Raw genomic sequence first — 20517 nt, 5'->3', positions numbered from 1 at the left:
GATATGTAGTGGCGATAGTGTATTTAACAGGAGTTTTACAGCAGGTTACCGTATAAGTAGGGAAAGTCGACACGTATCCTAATTTAGTAATTTAAACAACATCTATTATAACCATGGCCCGCAAAATTGCTGCAACTAAATCTAAAGCAGTTGAGAAAGAAGAAAAGTCAAAAGCAGACCAACCTGAAGAAATGGAAACCAAACAAACTGAGTTATCCCAAGAAGAAATTGACGTTCTGTCTGTAGAAGGTGCATAGCTTTATTTTTATACAATTGATTTTTCAACCTCGAAAAAGTATGCTTATGAAAATAGCATTACAGCAGTAGGTTATAGGGGTCAGGGGTTAGTGGTTAGCAAATAAGGTGGGGGGGGAAGACTCTTCACTAGAACTGTAATAACGTGATAATTAGTCTGAATAGTTTCCTATTTATTTTATTATAACTTCTAATAAGATGTTGCTAACCATTTAATAATAACTTAATCAATATTCTCCCATTTTGACCCCTTTTTGGGTATGAAATATTAGAAATAAATTGTATTGCAAGGATTCAGACTATTTTGGCATAATTTAATGAAAATTTCAAAATAATTTTATCATATTAATAAAAATGATGAAAGGTTTGAATCCTTTCAGATGTGAGAGAACAACTTGTTTTAATCGAGAGATCAGTGAATTCACGTGAACATCGTCATACACTTCGTGTTATCCGTGTTTTGCCAACTACTCGTAAAAAGTTGAACCTTAACATGGTGTCAAGGATGGTTAAAATGTTTTTTAACGGTCGGCAACCCACGGACGAAGCTTCAAAGAGTGAACTCTTCTCTTGCTTGGAAGAGGTAGGATATTTATATTGAATTTTGTTATAAATGTGTTTCTTTAACTAGTATTATGGTTTTTAAATAATTTTATTTTTTTTAAAAGATTTGAGTTGTTGAGTGTTAGTGGTAAAACACCTTAAACATTATTGTAAATTGCCTTTGTTATTCCAAAGAGCATGGAAACAGAGACTGGTGAACCAGTGAAGACTTCGCGACAAGCTAAAGTACCAAGGATACCTGAGACTGAGATCTATGTTTATCTACTTGTTCTTATTTATCTTATAGATAGTAAGGTGAGAACATATAAGATTTTTTTTATTTATTTTTCAGGATGAATGGTAAATAATCTGTGTGTGCTTTATATTTATGTGTATAAAAAAGGCCACTTTACACAGTCTGGAAATAGTAAAGCCATAGTTATGTTATGCAAAAAACAATGTTCGTATATTGACAAAATAAAATTTCCAGTAAATGCCAGTAATATCAGATAGTACGGCCCTGTATAAGATATATGTATCAGGGCAATACTATCTGATATTAATAGTTTATGGTGAAAATTCCATCATATGTATTGGCTTTTACTTATTGTTGAGTTTTATTCTATATTGGTGCGGACCTTTTTATGCCAGACCCATTTTCCCAATACCCAGACTGGTTTTTGTACTTAACAAAATAAATCACAATCTGACATAGTTATTAGTTAGCTCCCCACCAAAGTTAATTTTATTCCAAACAATTTATTTTTAGTCTCACAGTCTCGCAATGAAACTTTCCAACAAAATTGTAACGAAACTCGTGAACGAGAATCGACGGTCGCTTGACTCTCTTGCTGCAAAATGTTATTTCTATTATAGTCGAGTCTATGAACTTATAGGAAAGCTTGAAGACGTTAGAAGGTGGGAGTTTGTGTTTAATGTATCATGTGGTGTAAATTTTATAAAATTAAATTGCTTGTAAGTTGCAACAATAAAATGTGTTAACTGTAGAAACAGGTTTGTATTTTTAGTAAACATTTTTTTAATAAAATTATAAATTAAAAAAAATACCTGAAGGAAAATTACTTTGACAGTTAGAATATCCAAGAGTTGTTATGACACCCTCAAATGTTTCATTGCTATTTTAATTGTAATCACATTGCTTTCCAGTGTTCTCCATGCCCGACTACGTACAGCAGCGTTAGTGCACGATACTGACACACAGGCAACACTGCTCAACTTGTTGTTGCGTAACTACCTGCATTACAACTTGTACGAACAAGCAGAGAAACTTGCTTCCAAATCAACCTTTCCAGAAATGGCTTCAAATAATGAATGGGCACGTCACCTTTATTACACAGGTAATGAGCATTGTTGTAACTATAACAGTAGTTTTCCTGTTATAAAATATTATTATAAATAAATATTATCATTGATGTTGTTATAACAGTTGGCTACTTTCTCTGTTATGTTAATACTAGGAAAAGTTCATTGGACCAAATAAAATTAAAGTTTTTTTTTAAATTAATATTCTATAAGTCTTCTATAAATATATTGTGCCAAAACACTTTTAATCCAATTTAAAATAAAAATGTTTGCTCTGTTATAAGTTATACTTCCAAAGGCTCTGTCTTGCCTACAACCATATTATATATATATATTACACAAGCTTTGTGGCCTAGCACAATCCTCATATTTATTCCAGGTCGCGTAAAAGCGGTCCAACTTGAATATTCTGAAGCTCGCCGCACGCTTGTAACAGCTCTAAGAAAAGCTCCACAATCAAGTGCTGTTGGATTCAAACAAACTGTATGTTATTTATTTAACACTATATCTGGTGATAACTAATTTTGCATTACGTAATGTTCGCATTTCAAAGTACAATAATGTATTTATAGGTGGCACATTTATTTTATTTGTTTTTTCCTAAGTGACATTGCTGAAATAACCTTACACACATATTTTTACTTACACACATCTTTTTTTGTGTCTACAAGCGAGGCAAAATTATACAGTAATCAATAAAGCTTTCTATAATTCATGATATGAATGTTACTGCATTTTAACAATGTCACATTTCACACAGATTTTGTATAAGTTTAAAAAACGTGATGTCGAGTGCGCCTGTTTATTAACTCTATTTCCACTCCCTAAAACAGGTTACCAAGCTTTCTATTGTGGTTGAGTTGCTCCTTGGGGAAATCCCCGAGCGTGCCCAGTTTAAACAGAATGACATGAAAAAATCACTTGTCCCTTATTTTGATCTCACTCAAGGTAATTACTTCTTGTTTTGAATGAATAAAACTTATTCATTTTCGTGTGGCATAGCAACGACAATTGTTACAACACGGGTGTTCCCTTTCATACACCTATTTTCCGCTTACAAGTTACCACCTATGTAACTCTATGGGTAATATTAGTGAAATTATTGGCAGTTATAAAAAACTATAATTTTAATTTTAGGCAAATTATTATGACTTAAACTTAGCACCTATCCATACACTGAAATTATTATGACTTAAACTTAGCACCTAACATACACTGAAATAGCTTCAGCAACTTGACTGTGAACATTGGAGTAGCAACCATGTATAAGTGACTCAAGTTCCTACCCATGAGGATATAAATGACCCAAACAACCAAAAGTCATGCCTGCTTATCCACAAACTGCATTAGCTTCACCAACTTCACTGTGGGCATGAGAGTGGCGATTATGAATTAGTCACTCAAGTTGCCACCCACAGGATAAAATGACCAAATGTGTCTGCTTTTCCACACACTGTAATAGCTTTAATAACTAAACTTTAAAATTCTCAAATAAAACTCTCACGAAATCCCCAGCGGTACGAACTGGTGACCTAAGTGCCTTCAATGTTGCGTTGGAGAAGCATGCTGAAGCTTTCCAGCGTGATCGTAACTACACGCTGATACTTCGTGTTCGACACAATGTAATCAAGGCTGGTGTACGTCGTATATCAAGCGGCTATTCAAGGATCTCGCTCTCAGATGTTGCAGCTAAACTACAATTGGATTCAGCAGAAGATGCAGAGTTTATTATTGCTAAGGTCGGTTCGGTCTTTTGAAACTTTATGTTAACTTTATACCACTGTTAACTTTATGGCCAACTAGAAGGTTTCGTGGCATGCCATATTGTCATGTGGCATCTTACCTTAGAGATTAAACACCTGAATATAAAAAGTAATTTATTTATCCTCTCATGTTTGGCAACAACAGTAAACAGCAACTCATTAACTATATGTAACTAATCAGTATCCCCACATTTAAAACCAACAAACTATTTTAGTAATCTCATGAAGAATGTCTGCATGGGAGATAAAATAAACTTTCCAGTGGTACTATGTTAAACTTAGTAGTAGCAGAATTACTATGATATATGTATGTATATACTGATACTAATCACAGGCGATAAGAGACGGAGTTATTGAAGCTGAAATGAACCACGAGGAAGGTTATGTACAAACCAAGGATGTTAGTGATGTGTACAGCACACAGGAACCACAGAAAGCTTTCCATGATCGAATATCATTCTGTCTTGATATTTATAAGAACTCAGTTATGGTTAGTTGTGTGTTTACTACCTTGTAATGAACTTGAACCTGATACCCAATGGAATTGTTGTTTAATTGAACTGGTGTGTAGATGGATGTCTTTTCGCAAACACTGTGCTCATAGGATCATGAATACCTGAATACCCTAATGTGGCGGTATACCCTAATTATACCCTAATGTGGCGGTAACTCCTGACAGTGTAACTCGTGGTAACTGTAAGCAGGCATGCAGTATATCAAACAGAGCACCTATGTTTTATAACGACTGTTGTTGTCCTGCAATGGGAGGATGCATACTTTCATTTTTTTGTTGTTTTTACTGTTTTGAACTTTGTAATACTATCCATCTATCTGCATTACAGATCTTGCATTTACAATTATGAATTCCCGCCACGTGTCTTGTTCAAAACACACACGCCCACAATAGTAGCAGATTTAACCATTTTCAAAAATTTTGTGTAATGTCAGCTAATATATCCCCACCCACAGTAACCTTGCATTGAATTCCAGGCCATGAGGTTTCCACCCAAGGCTTACCACGTTGACTTAGAAAGTGCTGAAGAACGTCGTGAGCGTGAACAACAAGATATCGAGTTTGCGAAAGAAATGGCCGATGAAGATGACGATTTCCCGTGATCTACTACGCCGTGAACTCCTCACGATCATAAGAACGATTTTGTATTAACGCATATATGTTTAAGTTCAAATTGTAGGAGATTTTGGGCAAAAAATTGTTTTCGCTGCTTCGAAAAAGGATTGCAACAAAATAAACACCTTTTGCGTTTGTCGCATGTTGTGGTATCCATTACTATTGTATGTTAACTGTAACCTTACTGCAGCGTTTGTATACTGAAACCCAGGGCAAAAATACACGGTTTCTATATGTTGTATATTCTTATGCACAAGGGACTACGCGGCGTTGCCGAATTACTCTCAGGGACTATGCCTTTACCACTGTGGGTTGGTATGGTATATGGCACTTTAGTGCTCCAAATGGACATTCGTTAATACAATGTCCATGACAGCTACAACTTATACCAACACGACATTATGTTGATGTCGCTACAAAATCTTAATTATGACATATTTTCTTTCAAGTTTGTGTGTAATAAAGTTCACTTCAGAGTGAAGTCAGAATTTCAAATGCATATATCTCCATAGAAATCACACGTTGAACAACCCTTAGAATGTAAAAATTTTCAGAGAATTAAAGCAAACACTACGACTTAGCCGTCGGCGTGTTGGTATTTATTATTATCTAAATTTCATTAGGCATAAAGATTGTATTTTGTGTAGTGTAACGATAGCCACTGGCCAGCTGGCATAACGTGGAATGGCTTTGAGCGTTTCCTGTAATTCATGATATAACAATGAAGAGACTTCTCTAGTCTATTATAGGCTATTATAGAATGATGGCGACATGATTCTAATACAAAATGCCCTGTATTACATTATATAAAACTGAAAATATTGTTTGTTTAAAAAGTTTGTGTGTATTGCACAGTTGATTGGGAATTAAATAATTACGTAATATGAAATATGGTCAAACTATTATAACGATTGTGTAACAGGTTTTTCCACGTTGTAAGTTGAATAAATCGTGATGGCTTTTTTATTACGTCGTGTTTGCAGCAAGGCTGTACCTGCTGCATACTCCCAAATATCAAGAAATAAGGTATTTGTACTTGTAGAAACTAAATACCGCTTTAAATCTGAATTAATACCTATACTGCATAGTCCCATAGTCCCATATATTAAGAAATTAGATATTTAAACTTAATCTGTTGTTAAAGCTATGTTCATGCTAATTGCATGTCCTATTTATTCCAAAATAAGGCTATAAAAAAGTAACGAAACGACTTATAACGCTACATATTTTAAATTTATTCTGTCAAGTTAATATTTAATTGATCAATTTTCAGTGCACTGGGACAGTTGGATTTATTGGTCTTGGTAACATGGGAGGCCCCATGGCAATGAACTTACTGAAGAGTGGTCATAAAGTTGTTGCATTTGATGTCATTGAAGCATCAACCAAGCCAATAGTAGAGGCTGGGGGACAGGTATTATAGAGTTGGTAATTTTCACACATACATTTTTAAAAAAATATAATCCCAAGAATGAATGCATGTTAACTAGGTAACAGTTTAGAAGTCAAAACTTATGGCAGTCCTGAAAAACTACCATGTACATGGGCAGATATTTAAAGTGCAAACATGCCATTATATGCAAACAGTCTTTAATCTATGTGGGTGAGGTCCTTGTCGACAACCTGGGATTTAGGCCAAATTTGTTCCAATACTTTACATAAGAAATTGTTACTCTATTAACTTATCTTTATTAACCTGCTGAGATGAAACTTGCATAAAGTATGTATTAAAATGTTCTATTTTATATGGGTGAGGTCCTTGTCTAAGGGTTTAGACCAGATTTTGCCAATTCCCCTAACACCTAGGCCGCTTATGTAAATTGTTTATGCAACCAGCACAACTCTTTCCCGGACCCATCCAACATCATAACTCCCATCATTTCTACAGATAGTAAGTTCGCCATCTGAAGTTGCAAAACATTCAACACAAATTATAACCATGCTGCCGAACAGTTCACACGTGCAGGAGGTTTATCTGGGCAGTGAAGGAATTTTACAGTAAGTTTGGTCATTAAAGTGTATGCGACAATGATGCCATAGGTTGGTGCGTCTTTCTGTAACCTAGAAATAATGGATTTAACACTCGTCGCTGCTACCATTGTGGGCGTATGTGTCTTTGGGCAAGACGCTTAACGACAATCGCTCCAACCCAGTGGTCACTAATGGGTTGTCCAAATTATCAGCCATGCATCAACAAAAAATCCATAAAATTAACCACTTATAAAAGTAATGTACATAAGGTAAGGTAACTCGTAAGCTGGCACGAGGTGTATGAACACCCATGTTATAACGACTGTCGTTTTCCTGGCCACGTGAGGTTAAAGGAAGTTACATTCGTGCCTGCCATCTGCCAACAGAACAAAAAATGCATAATAGGTTGATCCTGATACTAATGTTTCTTTATTGTATGTTGTTTGATCCTCAAGTTACTCCACCTGTGTAATTTTTACTGGTAGGGACTCCTGGTTCCCCGGATTGTTTTCTAGGGTAGGCCTATTTTTTTTTTCAAATTGGTCATGGTCATTAGCATAACTACTTACACTAAATTTTTTACATATATAAATATTACTAAAACTAAATATCCAATGCCCACAGATCTGTACAAGCTGGCAGTATTTTGATTGACAGCTCAACCATTGACCCAGCCGTGTCACAGAATGTTGCAAAACAATCAGAGTTAAAATCTGCAACCTACCTTGATGCTCCTGTCTCTGGGGGTGAGTGGTTTGCATTCTTTAAATGAATTTAAATTTTCAGGGACAACAGACTAGGCAACATAATATACATTTGAAGTTTTTTACAATGCTTTCGCAGCAATTGGTTCCAGTTTCACTTAAACAGATAAATATAAATAAAACTGAACTCCCGTGTTATAACCACTGTCATTGTTAGAGCAACAACAGTTGTTATAACACGCATGTTCTGTTTCACATACATCGTGTCCGCTTACAACTATTTACAAGTTACCACATCTGACTTTTTAGAGATTTTTGTGTATAAAAGTATTTATAAAGTGATTTTCTGTCATTACCAATGGCTATGATGGTTGAAAAAAACTTACATATCTCCAGTAATCAAATGGGTATGTAAAGGTTTCTAACTGCTATTGATATTGCTTATAATACAGGAGTTGGAGCGGCACAAGCTGCTACATTAACATTCATGGTGGGTGGAGAGAAAGAAGATTTTGAAACAGCTTCCCACATACTTAACCATGTAGGCAAGGTAAGGAGGGTTACTCAGCTACATATGATGTTCTGTTGCTAAGTGTTGTTACCACTTGTTTACATAATGATTGTATTACTGCCGACGGTATTAAATTTGGAGAAAATGGGTTTGTGGCCTGATGCTGCTACTATTGTGGTTTGTGTCTTTGTGAGCATATGTGTCCCAGGCAAAACATTTTACCACAGTTGTTCCCAATCTAGTGGTTCCTTATGGATTGTCTAAATCGTCCACTACAAAAAAATTTGTGGTAACTTGTAAGCAGGCATGAGATGTAGGAAACAGAACACCTGTGTTATAACGACTGCGGTTGCCCTGTCACAAGGCCAAATAAGTTACATTCATTTATTCAACCAGCTACAATTTACCGTAAATTTAACCTAACAAGGGCAAATAAAACGAAGTTTCAAATTTGTCATTTTTATAGAATGTTGTCCACTGTGGTGGTGTGGGCACTGGACAAGCTGCCAAGATCTGCAACAACATGTTACTTGCTATTTCTATGATTGGAGTATCCGAGTCAATGAATCTTGGAATAAAGTAGGTTTCTATGTTAATTGTTTCCACTACCAATATTCATATTGCCCAGTGGGGCTTACATCTTGAGCCCCCCGTCATATTATGCTCTAGGACCTCTTACTGTAATAATTTTAGTATTTCTGTGCTTAATATATGCCTGTGCAAGTTATGTTTAATTTATGATTCCATTATTATCATGATCAAATTTGAAAGGACGAGTTTTCTAAAGAAGGGATTTTGTATATAAAAATTGTATATGTTGTTGTTGCCAGGTGTATTACAGGTTAAAGATCTTCTGTTTTTTAAGTTGGTCCTTTAAGACCAGAAAAAAAGATCTTTTTTTTCACACATTACAACCACTTTACCACTTGAATGCATATTTTATTCCCAGGTTAGGTTTGAATCCCAAAATATTGGCCGGTATAATCAACACCTCAAGTGGACGGTGTTGGTCATCTGATACTTACAACCCTGTACCTGGTGTTCTACCTAATGTACCTTCAAGTAATAACTACCAGGGGGGTTTTGGTACAGCACTCATGACTAAGGTATGGTTTATTATATGTATAGTAAGGAACCATCATAGCTATAGCATAGAACGTTTGCATTGTAATTAGAAGATATCAGGTTTGATGCTCAATGGCACTATTATGGGCATGTCTTTGGCGAGACACCTAACCGCCATTTCTGCAACGTAGTGGTTATTTAAACATGGTCTGAATTTGTAAAAAAAACATAAAATTTAAACTTTAGAAGCATGTCTGCACCGTCGACTGCACGTGGTCTAAATATTCATTTTATATTGTAGCCCTATTTTTTCCTGGTAAACATTTTTACAGCTTTTTTATTCATGACATACCTTTCTAGTGATCTTTAACAAATTTTGTAAAAATTATGCTGCAGCAAATAACCTAATTATCACATATATTGTAGGATCTTGGTTTGTCCCAGCAAGCAGCCAGTGCCACCAACTCCCTGACTCCAATGGGAGCATCAGCATTACAGATGTATCGCATGCTGTGTGAAAAAGGGTTCGGAGAAAAAGATTTTTCATCAGTTTTTAAGTTTTTGAGTGAAAAGGATAAATAATGAGTTTATATACAGTGCAACTATAAATGTTACCAATCTTTGAGGTTCATATAACTAACCTACCACCCCTGAATGCCATAAAAAAAACTTTGTGCAAATGCTATTTAAATTATTTATAAATGAATGTGTTTATAATTATTCCAAAACATATTTTTACATTTTGCCATAATGTCTTCCCAATGTTTCATTTCAAAAAAACAGTTCACAAATTTGCAAAACTTTAATAGCTTATTATTTACCTTGCTATATTTTACCTGTGGTGTGTTGACATAACGTTCCTGCATCCCAAGACACAAACTATGGCCCAATATTTTAACATTCAGAAAATGCACTTAATATTTCATGTTGCTTTAGCACAATGTTTATTTTTCGAGATTTTTTAAACTTTTGGGAAAACAACTGCCTTAAATTGGTTAAAGTATATCATTTCATAGTTCTACTCAACAGAACACATCTGGAACTTTTTTAGAAGTTCTTGTTATTTATTTAAGATTTAAGACAACTAAGACCTCTTAAACTATTTGAGAAGCTCTGATTTATGTTTCAAAATATTTTTCGAATCATGTTTTGGTACAACTTTGTTGTTGTGTTTTGTATTATCAGGAATAAACAGAATGATGCATTAAATGTTTGAATTTTGTAAACATGGGTAATTAACCGCAAAGTAACATTCCAAGCAACCCAATGAATCAATACCGCAATACAGCTTAAGTGTTTTTAGTAGGGGTGTATGACTACAATATGTGCGACCATGGCCTACTAAAAATATCTTTAGTAGGCAATGGTGCGACCATTGTGATTTTCACATATATACCATACAAAAATTTTACAAGGTTTAATAATGCTACAAACAAATTTTAAAACTTTTTTCATCACCCTAAATGTTTTACAGATTCAGTAAGCCGTAGGTAACCAAATAATTAAAATATGAATCCCCAAAACTATAGAGTACCCGCAAAATATTCCGCAGTGTTACGCCAATTTTACCTTTAACCCCAATGTGGTACGATTTCTGCTTGAATGATTTTGATCAGCTGATCTCACGCTCGGCTGATCATCGTGCTTTGTTGATAAAAATAAAGTTTTTCAAAAAAGGAGCATGAATCTTTGTAATTGCTGCGAACATATCGTTTGAAAAGCCAAAGAGAGAAGATCGAATGCTAAATATACTCTGTACAGTGTATATAAAACAAATCGAAAGTTAAATGCGCACACAGAACATCTACACTTACCGCAAATTTGAAAGTCGCAGCCTAACTAAGCCAAGGTAAGATTACGTCATTCTGATTACATCCTTTGCGTGGGTGTTTTGAAACTTCACGTTCAGAATGAACATAAGTTACTTTCACCCTCTTGTGTGGTAATTTTTTTCATATTTGTTGATAAACAGTACGTTTATTTTGTTATTCAGAATATAAACTGTTAACTATCCCTCGAAGACATATTACACTGGTCAAATCGCCGTTTAATTAAATAAATTTAGTTTGTGTATTTTAATTTTGTTGATTACAGTGGTTTTGGCGATATATAATTTAGAGTAATATTTTATTCTTTTTAGTAAACCAAGTGACGTAATATAATACTTAGACCTTAATTAAGTGGGTGTAAGTTAGTTTGTAGTCTTGTTATGTTATTGCATGTTGAGAAATATGAGAACTTATGTGTAGGCAGATTGGTTGAGCATGAAATAAATAACAGATGTATGAATAGTATCTTTCTGTTGCTTTGTCTTAATGATAAAGGTTTAGTGTTTTAAGTTAAAAGTGTCTTTTTTGTATCTTTATCATTTGAATCTGTATGTTCCCGCACAGTGGTGGTTAACATGTCAAGTTATAAAATCTGTCGTTAGTTTCCAAGTTATATATCTTCAAGTTATAGACTAAAATATTTTTTTGTTACTTACTACAATTATCCAGAATAATAATATTTACTACTCTTTTATATAATAATATTTATTACTAGTACAATTATTGGAATAAAATATTTATTTACAGGTGTTTTTAAACCAAAGTAATGTCGTATGCGGATCTTAACGATGATGATACAACTCGTCCCTTGCTCCCCCAAGTGAAAGTTATGCAAGATCATAGAAATCATAATAATTGCAACGATGCCCATTCTGCTGAGAACCATGCGATAACATTTTATGCAACACCTGCCGCTCCTACACCTGGTGTTGAGGTTACTTCACCAAGTCAACATTGGCATAATCAAAGTCAAAGGTTAGAACAAAAGCATGAATGTAATATTAGGGTTGCTAGTGCAACATGTTAAGTTTGTAAACTTTTTTGAAACTGCATGACATCAAATGTGTTAAGATCCCTTAACCAAGGCCGACATTCGAGCATGGTGATGTCTTTCATTAAATGCGAATGCAATATAAACCTAACACCAGGTTAAGAGAACAAAAGCATGGATGTAACTAGCAATTAGTCCCCACAGTTATGTGTATGCCGGTAATGCCGGGTCAATCAATAATTAACATTATTATAAACAGGAATAGTCAGCTTGGTGAACACATAATGCCAATATTTTCTATTAATATTTTAGTGCTAACAATAACTTATTGGAAATACTACAGTAATAACTAATATGCTTTTAATAATAATTACTTGTCAGGGTATTTGGATATTATGTGCTAAAGGTGTCCCATCTTTCCCCATAGTACTTTATATATATAAATGGTTTTATGCTTACTTTAAACACTGTTATTTATAACACCTCATCCTCACAACACCCACCCACTAGGAGTGAAGAAACGTCATCTCTGCTGACGTTAGCATCTGATAGAAGGATATCGGATCCAAGAAGAACTTTTTGTCTTTTCGTCACCTTTGACTTTCTTATTACGGTTCTATTGTGGCTCACTGAATGTGGGGTGGGTTGTTACTTCTTTCTTTACAAGTTATTTGAATAGGTTTTATTAAATTTTATCTTAATAAACTGTATATAATTGTCATGGCCTAAATCATAATTACATAAAGTTACATTTGTTTTATTACTACAATATTGTTTTATTTAAATATGATTTGATTCTAATTATTGTACATGGATTTGGTAGTAAACTAGATATCTAGGAAGGCTATCTAGTTTACTCTCCTGTTGTTGCTACTTGGCATAAAATAATGAATAACATGATACAGACATTATGACTTGCTCGACTTTCTGTATGGCAGACCAAGCGTTGGTACAATAAACTTTTTTTACCACGAAAAAAGTAAAATATGTATTAAAAATTGGGTATTTAACAAAATCTGGCATAAACCCTAGGTTCCCAAGTTGTCAAGGACCTCACCCATATAGAATAGAAGTTATAATAATGTAATATGTTTTATCTAGTAGGTCTGTGTTACTTTTATATTAAATCAATAACTTATATTAAATATAATTCAGATCTCAAGCACAAACGGGAAGGATCTATTTTTCACAATCCTTAATTTCCAAATGTCACATTTTTATAAACCTTCCGAATCATTGTTTGATGTCACAGTAAGTATTGTTACCTAACAAGTTTAACTACCAAAGCCAATGGTATTAATAATTTAATAACTAGTTCCCCTAACTGTGTATCTCTTACTTACACAGTAGTGTAATTCTTCAAACACTTGGGACAGACATGGGGGAATTCCTGTAAAGTTTGTATTATGTTTGTCTATCATTACACACTTGGTTTACATGTATAATATATATATATATATATATATGCTGGTGCCAGGCATATTATATGTCCAATATAACTCTTCTGGCTTAATATTTAATCATAACATACACACTTTTACTTGATATAGACATGTTGAAATGTTGTAGGGCTTTATATTACATCGCTGGATGTTGTATATAACATTAAAAAAGAGGTGTAATACAGTAAATACACTTTGTTTTGTAAATTACGAGTGTAGCGAAATGTTTCTTTAAGGTCTGTCATTTAGAAGCGCTCTGTTTACATTACACCATTTACTCTATTAAGTCTATTTATGGAATTTTTTAATACATCCTTTAAAAAAGTATTATTTCCCCATAACCTGCACCATGACAAAGTGGCTAGCTTGGCTGGCTCTAACCCAGAGGTAAAGGGTTGAAGGCTCAATGCAGCTACCATTGTGAGGATAAAGTTACACTCATTCATTTAAATGTTTTAAAGCATTGACTTATCTAAGTTTTGTCCCCACAGATGTTAGCAGCAGTACGTTTCTTGTTCCTGGTGTTATCATATGCGATACTGCGCATCAAACATTATTGGCCAGTTGCTGTGAGCACTGCTGTTAGTGATGTTCTGCTTATTCTGAAAATATTTGGAATATTTGCCATGAGCAAAGTAAGAAAATGTTAAGTTTCATAATTGTTAATATTTTATTTTATATAATATATATATATTTATTATTTCCTTTTTTTTACTTTCAATATTTCTGCCTAATACATACTGGCCACATCCAATTTCTCAGCTATTTTAAGTCAGTCACCACTAAACTGAATTTTGCATGTCAATGTTACACTAACTTTGAGTGTTATAAGTATAACTTGTGTTGTTTCTGTTTCCGCTGCTATATATGGCCAGCAATTTTTGGTCGGTCACTACTATAGTGCATTTTGCATGTCTATGAAATATATGAGTCTTACACAGTCCATAGTTTTCTTGCTTTCCCCATGACAACTACCATTGTACCATAGGACCTCATATTGAACACAATAGAAAGCAAAGAAAACTATGCCTGGACTCGTTTTACATGATAATGACAAATAAATGCATTAGATATTTTAGTAATTTATACAGTGCGTTGACATAGGTAATTTTAAGTATAATTCAGGAACCGATGAAACCTAAAACTTCCGTGTAATGAACATGTTCTAACTTACAAGATTTGACATTTTAAGTAAATGCCACCAATTGTTTATTTTGAATCCGCTTGAATAGAGGAAATAGTTGGAAACATTGTGTAGAACTCACTAATAAACATTGTCAATCTGATAACATGGGACTAAATATGAATATGTATAATTGAATATGTATATGTATACAATATTAGAACAAAACTAAGAATGTGGAATTGTGGAATCTACCAACTCTGGTCTAAATCAGCAACTCTAAACGTTTGTTATTGTGATTTAAGGGTTAAATCAGAACCTCTTTATTTCTAATAAGCGAAGAACCCGTTTGTTATGATGATATTTCCTACTTACTCATCATAATAGCGATTGTTATTTACAATGATTTATCTTGTATATATATGTGTGTAGGTGTCTTATTATGAAGAGATTGTTTATTGCAAGCAGGTTATTTGTTGTTGTGATACCTGTACTTAAATGCATGAATACTACGTAGTAACGTATCAATTACATAATACCAACGTATTGTTTTGCATTAAGGGCTCAAGTGGTAGGATGTTATAACGCGAATGTCAGTCTTTGTTTAGAACAGTATGGTTTTTAACCTTTTAAAATACTTATGCAAGGTGTAGACTGTAGATGTGTAGAATATATGATTTGTAGCTAAAAGATAGCAACTTTTATATGTTATTAAGTTTGTTTATGTTTCCTTTTAAGTGGTTTTATGTTTGTCAAAATAACTGTTTTATAAAAACCTTTTTACAATTCGTCTAGGAGTGAAAAAGTAGTTTTACTTAGTCTTCTTACATTTGCTTCTGTTATAACTACTGTGTGTCTTAGTTAAAACCCCTTGTAACTTAGCATATATTAATCTTTGGATATGTGGGCATAATCAAAAGACAAAATAAAACATATATATGTATCAAACCATATAACCATAAAAATGATTTGTATTAGAGTTTTTTTTAGATAACAGTTTTGCTAATTAAAGTTTCAACGGCATATTCAGGTTGCTTTCATCAGGCTGCTATGACACTGACTGTTATTGTAGATTTACTGAATTGTCTTATTTATTGCATATTCCTTATAATTTTAACAACTTTATACTTCAGCAGACCTCAAGTTTGAATCTTCCCATGACAATAGTTGTTGTGTTGGCTGACTTTGTTTTAACTTGGATTGAAGTTTGGTTCGTGGATTTTAAAGTTCTACCTGCTGAGATGAAACTTGCACAAAGTATGTATTAGTTAAAATGTTGCTGCAAGGCGTAATATAAAGTGAACAATGTTGGAGCAAAGTGTTTTCTTTGTCAGAGGACACAAGATTTAAGCCAGATTTTGCATATTACCCCTGACACCCAGGTAGTTACCCATAAGTGACCACTTGGTTGGAGAGTCAAGAAATTTTGTTGGGTGTATTACCCGAGGACATGATGCATCAATTGCTATCAAGCATCAAAGCTCTAAACCACTGAGCCATGGTGCAAAACAAGTGACAACATTATTCTCATAGACAGTCCCTAAGTTTCTCCAGCAATGACATAACAAAACTTATATTTTAACCAGAAGAGCTACATACCTATATTTTTACATTATGCCTGTAAGCTACAACAACAACATAATATTACTCCCACAGAAACAGTTCGTGATTTCCTCCAGCAGTCTTACCAATCCACTCCTCCACAAGATGATGGTCGTAGGTTTGTTCCTCGTCCCTTGTACGGAGCAACATCCGAACGTGCCTCGTTCTACTCACCTGCTGCTACACCACCAGGTGAGCATATTTCCAAATCTTTTAAAACCCTTGGATATTTTATAATATTAATGCAACACTGTGTAATAGGAACACCCAAATTTGTAACTTAAATGCAGCAGCTTAAAATTTGTTTAACTTTTCTGACTTACCCAAATATTAAGGCCTGCTCATATAAAAGACAAGTATGATATAGTAATATCATTAAAATATTATTGTAAAAATGTGTACTATGATTAAACAATGGTCCTTTATGTCAGGGAAAACTAAAGGAATAAAAATTAAATATTTAGTTCACAATAATGCAAAAAAGTGGTGAACTTTGTATAGGATTGCAATAATTTCATCCATGAACTTTTAACCTCCGCAGGTTCAGAGTGCGGTCATGCGGAGTCAATGTATTACTCGATGCATGGTTACCATAGAAACAACTCAAACTGGAGCGAGGCCGATGTCGCAATCGTAAACGAGGGGAAGAACGGGCTCGACCAACTGTGGGAACTTTATCAGAATAATACGATATGGAAGACTGAGAAAGTTCTGGTAAGTTGATATAAGTTAACTAAATTGCAGTTACTTTTAATGGGCAGTAGGCATAAATGACTTTGTGAATGCAGCTGCTTATAAAGGTGCCATATTTTACTCAGGAAAGCTTTGGCTTTGTGGCTTACAAGAATTTCTGCCTATACTATGATAAAGTCCGCTGTATTGTAGTGTGTGGATACGTCAACATGACATTGGGTTTAATCTTGGTTGGTTTAGTTCATAGCTTTGATGACATGCAAAATGCACTATAATAGTGACTGCTTAAAAAATAGCTGGCAACATTAGATCCAGCAGAAAAAATACAGCGCCGGGCAGTCATAGACAACTCATACTTATAAATTCTTGAGTCAACTCATACATATATGACTTATCCATGGTTGCCACTCCCATGCCCACAGTTGGGTAGTTGGAGCTATCTCAGTGTGTGGATGAGCAGGGATGAGTTTTGGTTGGTTTGGTCATTTATGTTCTCGTTGGGTGGGAACTTGAATGACTTTCTCATTTACTCACAAACAAAATATTGGACCTTATGACTCACATGTGTATCATGTGGTGTTACCACTAACCATTACTAACCAGCACACAACAACAAACAATCACAAGACTTAAGTAAACAGAACAAAGTCCTTACAGCACATGAAAGTCAACCATTCATAAAACACTTGTTAGTTTATACATTTCCATTGTTTTTATTATCATTCCCTTTTTATTTATCTTGATTAAGAATCAAAAATGCATTTTTAAGAAACTTAATTCTCTTGTTAGTTTTTGTTAAAATCATCCACATAGCAATTTACTTATTAAATTATGCAATGTAAGCAATTGCCAGCTTCCAATATAGACCACTAAAGTCCACTATCATACACAGATTATCCTGACTAAGGTTATAATTATGGTTGAGATTTAAAATGGACCTTTGAAATGTGTATACTGTAGTTTGGAAGTAATCCTAACCGAGGATGGGATTTCATATCAATAAGACAATCATAATATTTACATAGTAATACATTTGGCGAAGCTAATTAGAAAATTATTGAAGCTCTATATCTATGTTTTTTTTTACCAACATTTTTATGTTATATTTTAGAACACTTTTTCAGGCTAGAAATACTAAAGGACTAAATTTTGAACTGTTTTAGGTTGTCACTGTAAAACAGATAAAAAGATCAAAATTTGTTAAAAACAACACTGTTTTTAAACTAGTGAGCAGTCTTTTGTCTGCATGCAAACAAATTGTCTGAAAGGCATTTTTACATTTAGTACTATTTTTTATTCTATTATAACATTTCTATTATTTGTATTCAGAGCAACGGTGACACAGTGTTCAGTTACGACAACAAAGAATTTGGAAAAACTTTTAAAATTGTTGCAAATATTCCTGCAGTCACACCAAGTGTGCTATTTAATGTAAGTAATAATTCTATGCTAGCCACTAAAACTAATTCTGTGTATTTGACCTTGTGTGGCGAGACCATTAGCGAACCTTTATCCAACCCAGTGTCATTATTGGGTTGTAGCACTCTGTCCTTTGTAATTGCATGTTTGTTATAATTGCATGTTGGTTAGGAGTTTAAGGTCATACTCTTCTTTTAATTAAAATAAAATGAACAACGCTCTTTGGTTATAAACTAGTGTTGGGCAAACTTTCATTCTGTTTCCTTAAATTCTGCAGCAAAATTTAATCAGCACATGAAATTGTTTATATATTTTCAAAACAAAGATTAAATCAAAAATAAATCCCTCCTCCAATTTTTTTTTGTGGCTGCACCATTGGGCCAGTATGATCTTAAACACTTCCTTTGCAGGAAATAATAAGGAAACCGGAAGAAATGCCACAGTGGAATAAAACTGTTTCAGATGTCAAGGTAAAGATCTGCGTTTACTTTGAATTGAACTATTCTGTATGTGATAGGTCCTACAGTGAGACATACAGTGGCCTTGGATGGGGCAGTGACTGTTACCACTCTATAAAGAAAAGCACTGTTGCTGCCTCATACTTATACAGCACCGGACAAATTCAGAATATAAAACCATAATTTTTAAAACAATTGTTTTTTGTATAAATTTCTGTACTGTAGTATCAGTGCTTGAAAAGTAATATTTCTTCTAGAAAAACCCACAGATAAACTTTTGATTTTTCACAGGTTCTTGGTAAAGTAGGTGAGCAGACGTTCATCACACTTGAAGTATCGGCTCCTGCTGCCATGGGGTTGATATCGAGTCGTGAGTTTGTTACGGTTCGTCGAGTTGATAAGTTTGGTGACGATTACGTCAGTGCAGGGATAAGCACCAACGCATGTGAACATATGGTGCCCAAGTCAAACTTTGTAAGGTGAGGTTGCTGTGTGTTATTGTGAGCCAGAGTGCTGATACATGTTTTACTGTTAACTGTATTTGTTTTGAATTTTCTTTTTGAAATTTTCTCTTTTATAGTCCTATTTGGTTCTAGAAAAAGAATATTTAAACAATTATATAGCCGTATCCTTATGACTCTAAGAGTGTTGTTTATTGCCTAAATATGATCAGGAAATGTAAAATATCATCCGCTAACGGTAACCACTTTACCCCACAGTGCAATATTTAACTATTTTACACCACAGAGGGGTAAACGGACCAACGGGATTCGTGGTAGGACCTGGTGCTGATGGACCTTACTCAACTAAGTTTATTTGGATTTTAAACACAAACCTCATGGTAAGGCTGGCATGCAATGTTTTTTGTATTATTAATAGATTATGTTTGGTGTGCATTAAAGTCTGTTTTGTTTCTTGTGTAAATATTGGTGGGCAATATTTGAACTTTTCCTTTAATAAAACAGGTAACATACATGCTAACTCGTAAGCGGCACGTGGGGTATGAAACAGAACATCGGTGTTGCCCTATCATGCAAGAATATCTATATTATCTATATTGTTAAAGTATAGTTAGTCGTTCTAGCCCACTTTTTTTACTTTTATTAATGGGACTCAATAGGATGTTGTGTTTCAACTCCTTAAATTTCTGCTACACAAGGATTAATAAATTTCCTTTATTAATTTTACTTCCCAGGGAAATTTATCTCGTTCTCTCGTAAATCGAAACTTAACTTCTACCATGATCAACTTTGTATCTGCAATGAAAGAAAGATTAAAGGTGCTTTAAGAAGACAAACAAACCAATATACCACAGTTAATCACATTTTAAAACTTAACATTAGAGTTCAGTTATTTCCAAATTAACTCATTCCAACCACGTTCCATATTACCTGGTTTCAGTTTCATACTAAACATATTTTAATTGCACTTGTGATGTAATAATGACATCACAAAACATGTGTTTAATGACGTCATATAACACGTCTCTCTTTAATGATGCCGTGCACTTTCATGTTAGACTAATTTTGATATTTTATTGTTGATATACCTATCAAAATTTTAAGCGATTTTATTTCCGAGTGTTTTCGTTGCAGCTATGTGAATTTAAAAGTTTTAAACTTTTGTGCGTATTTTGTTATGCCGTGTTTCATCTCGCCAATAAAATAGTGTTGAAAGTATACGCATGGATATTCTT

General features: G+C 34.0%; 3 protein-coding genes across 4 annotated transcripts; all 3 read left to right on the top strand.

Moving 5' to 3' along the window:
* Window positions 1–13: 13 nt before the first annotated feature.
* Window positions 14–5254, top strand: LOC149743478 (26S proteasome non-ATPase regulatory subunit 3-like). Its single transcript, XM_089884930.1, has 10 exons — window positions 14–249; window positions 636–838; window positions 994–1113; window positions 1568–1716; window positions 1966–2156; window positions 2501–2604; window positions 2955–3069; window positions 3637–3860; window positions 4219–4374; window positions 4875–5254. The coding sequence occupies exons 1-10, from the start codon at window positions 114–116 to the stop codon at window positions 4998–5000; spliced, it is 1524 nt and encodes a 507-aa protein (XP_089741056.1). The 5' UTR covers window positions 14–113; the 3' UTR covers window positions 5001–5254.
* Window positions 5255–5879: 625 nt separating this feature from the next.
* Window positions 5880–10473, top strand: LOC149743477 (3-hydroxyisobutyrate dehydrogenase, mitochondrial-like). Its single transcript, XM_089884997.1, has 8 exons — window positions 5880–6039; window positions 6287–6427; window positions 6902–7011; window positions 7609–7730; window positions 8141–8238; window positions 8666–8778; window positions 9149–9305; window positions 9691–10473. Exons 1-8 carry the CDS (start codon window positions 5968–5970, stop codon window positions 9844–9846), a joined length of 969 nt encoding a protein of 322 aa, XP_089741123.1. The 5' UTR covers window positions 5880–5967; the 3' UTR covers window positions 9847–10473.
* Window positions 10474–10873: 400 nt separating this feature from the next.
* LOC149743476 (stAR-related lipid transfer protein 3-like) lies at window positions 10874–20500 on the top strand. Of its 2 annotated transcripts, none has more exons than XM_089884916.1 (13): window positions 10874–11113; window positions 11841–12068; window positions 12595–12724; window positions 13240–13335; window positions 14018–14161; window positions 15786–15906; window positions 16306–16443; window positions 16793–16965; window positions 18274–18375; window positions 18774–18833; window positions 19113–19300; window positions 19569–19662; window positions 20017–20500. In XM_089884916.1, exons 2-13 carry the CDS (start codon window positions 11860–11862, stop codon window positions 20107–20109), a joined length of 1548 nt encoding a protein of 515 aa, XP_089741042.1. In that variant the 5' UTR covers window positions 10874–11113; window positions 11841–11859; the 3' UTR covers window positions 20110–20500. The 2 variants fall into 2 exon arrangements, with proteins under 2 accessions (XP_089741042.1, XP_089741034.1); XM_089884908.1 differs by having other exon boundaries at window positions 15783–15906.
* Window positions 20501–20517: the final 17 nt, after the last annotated feature.

This window comes from Ciona robusta, chromosome 1 (assembly GCF_009617815.1).
Source record: "Ciona robusta chromosome 1, ASM961781v2".
In the NCBI taxonomy this organism is placed as follows: Eukaryota; Metazoa; Chordata; class Ascidiacea; order Phlebobranchia; family Cionidae; genus Ciona; species Ciona robusta.
The sequence above is the reverse complement of the archived record's forward strand: the minus strand, read 5'-3'. Positions and strand labels throughout refer to the sequence as shown.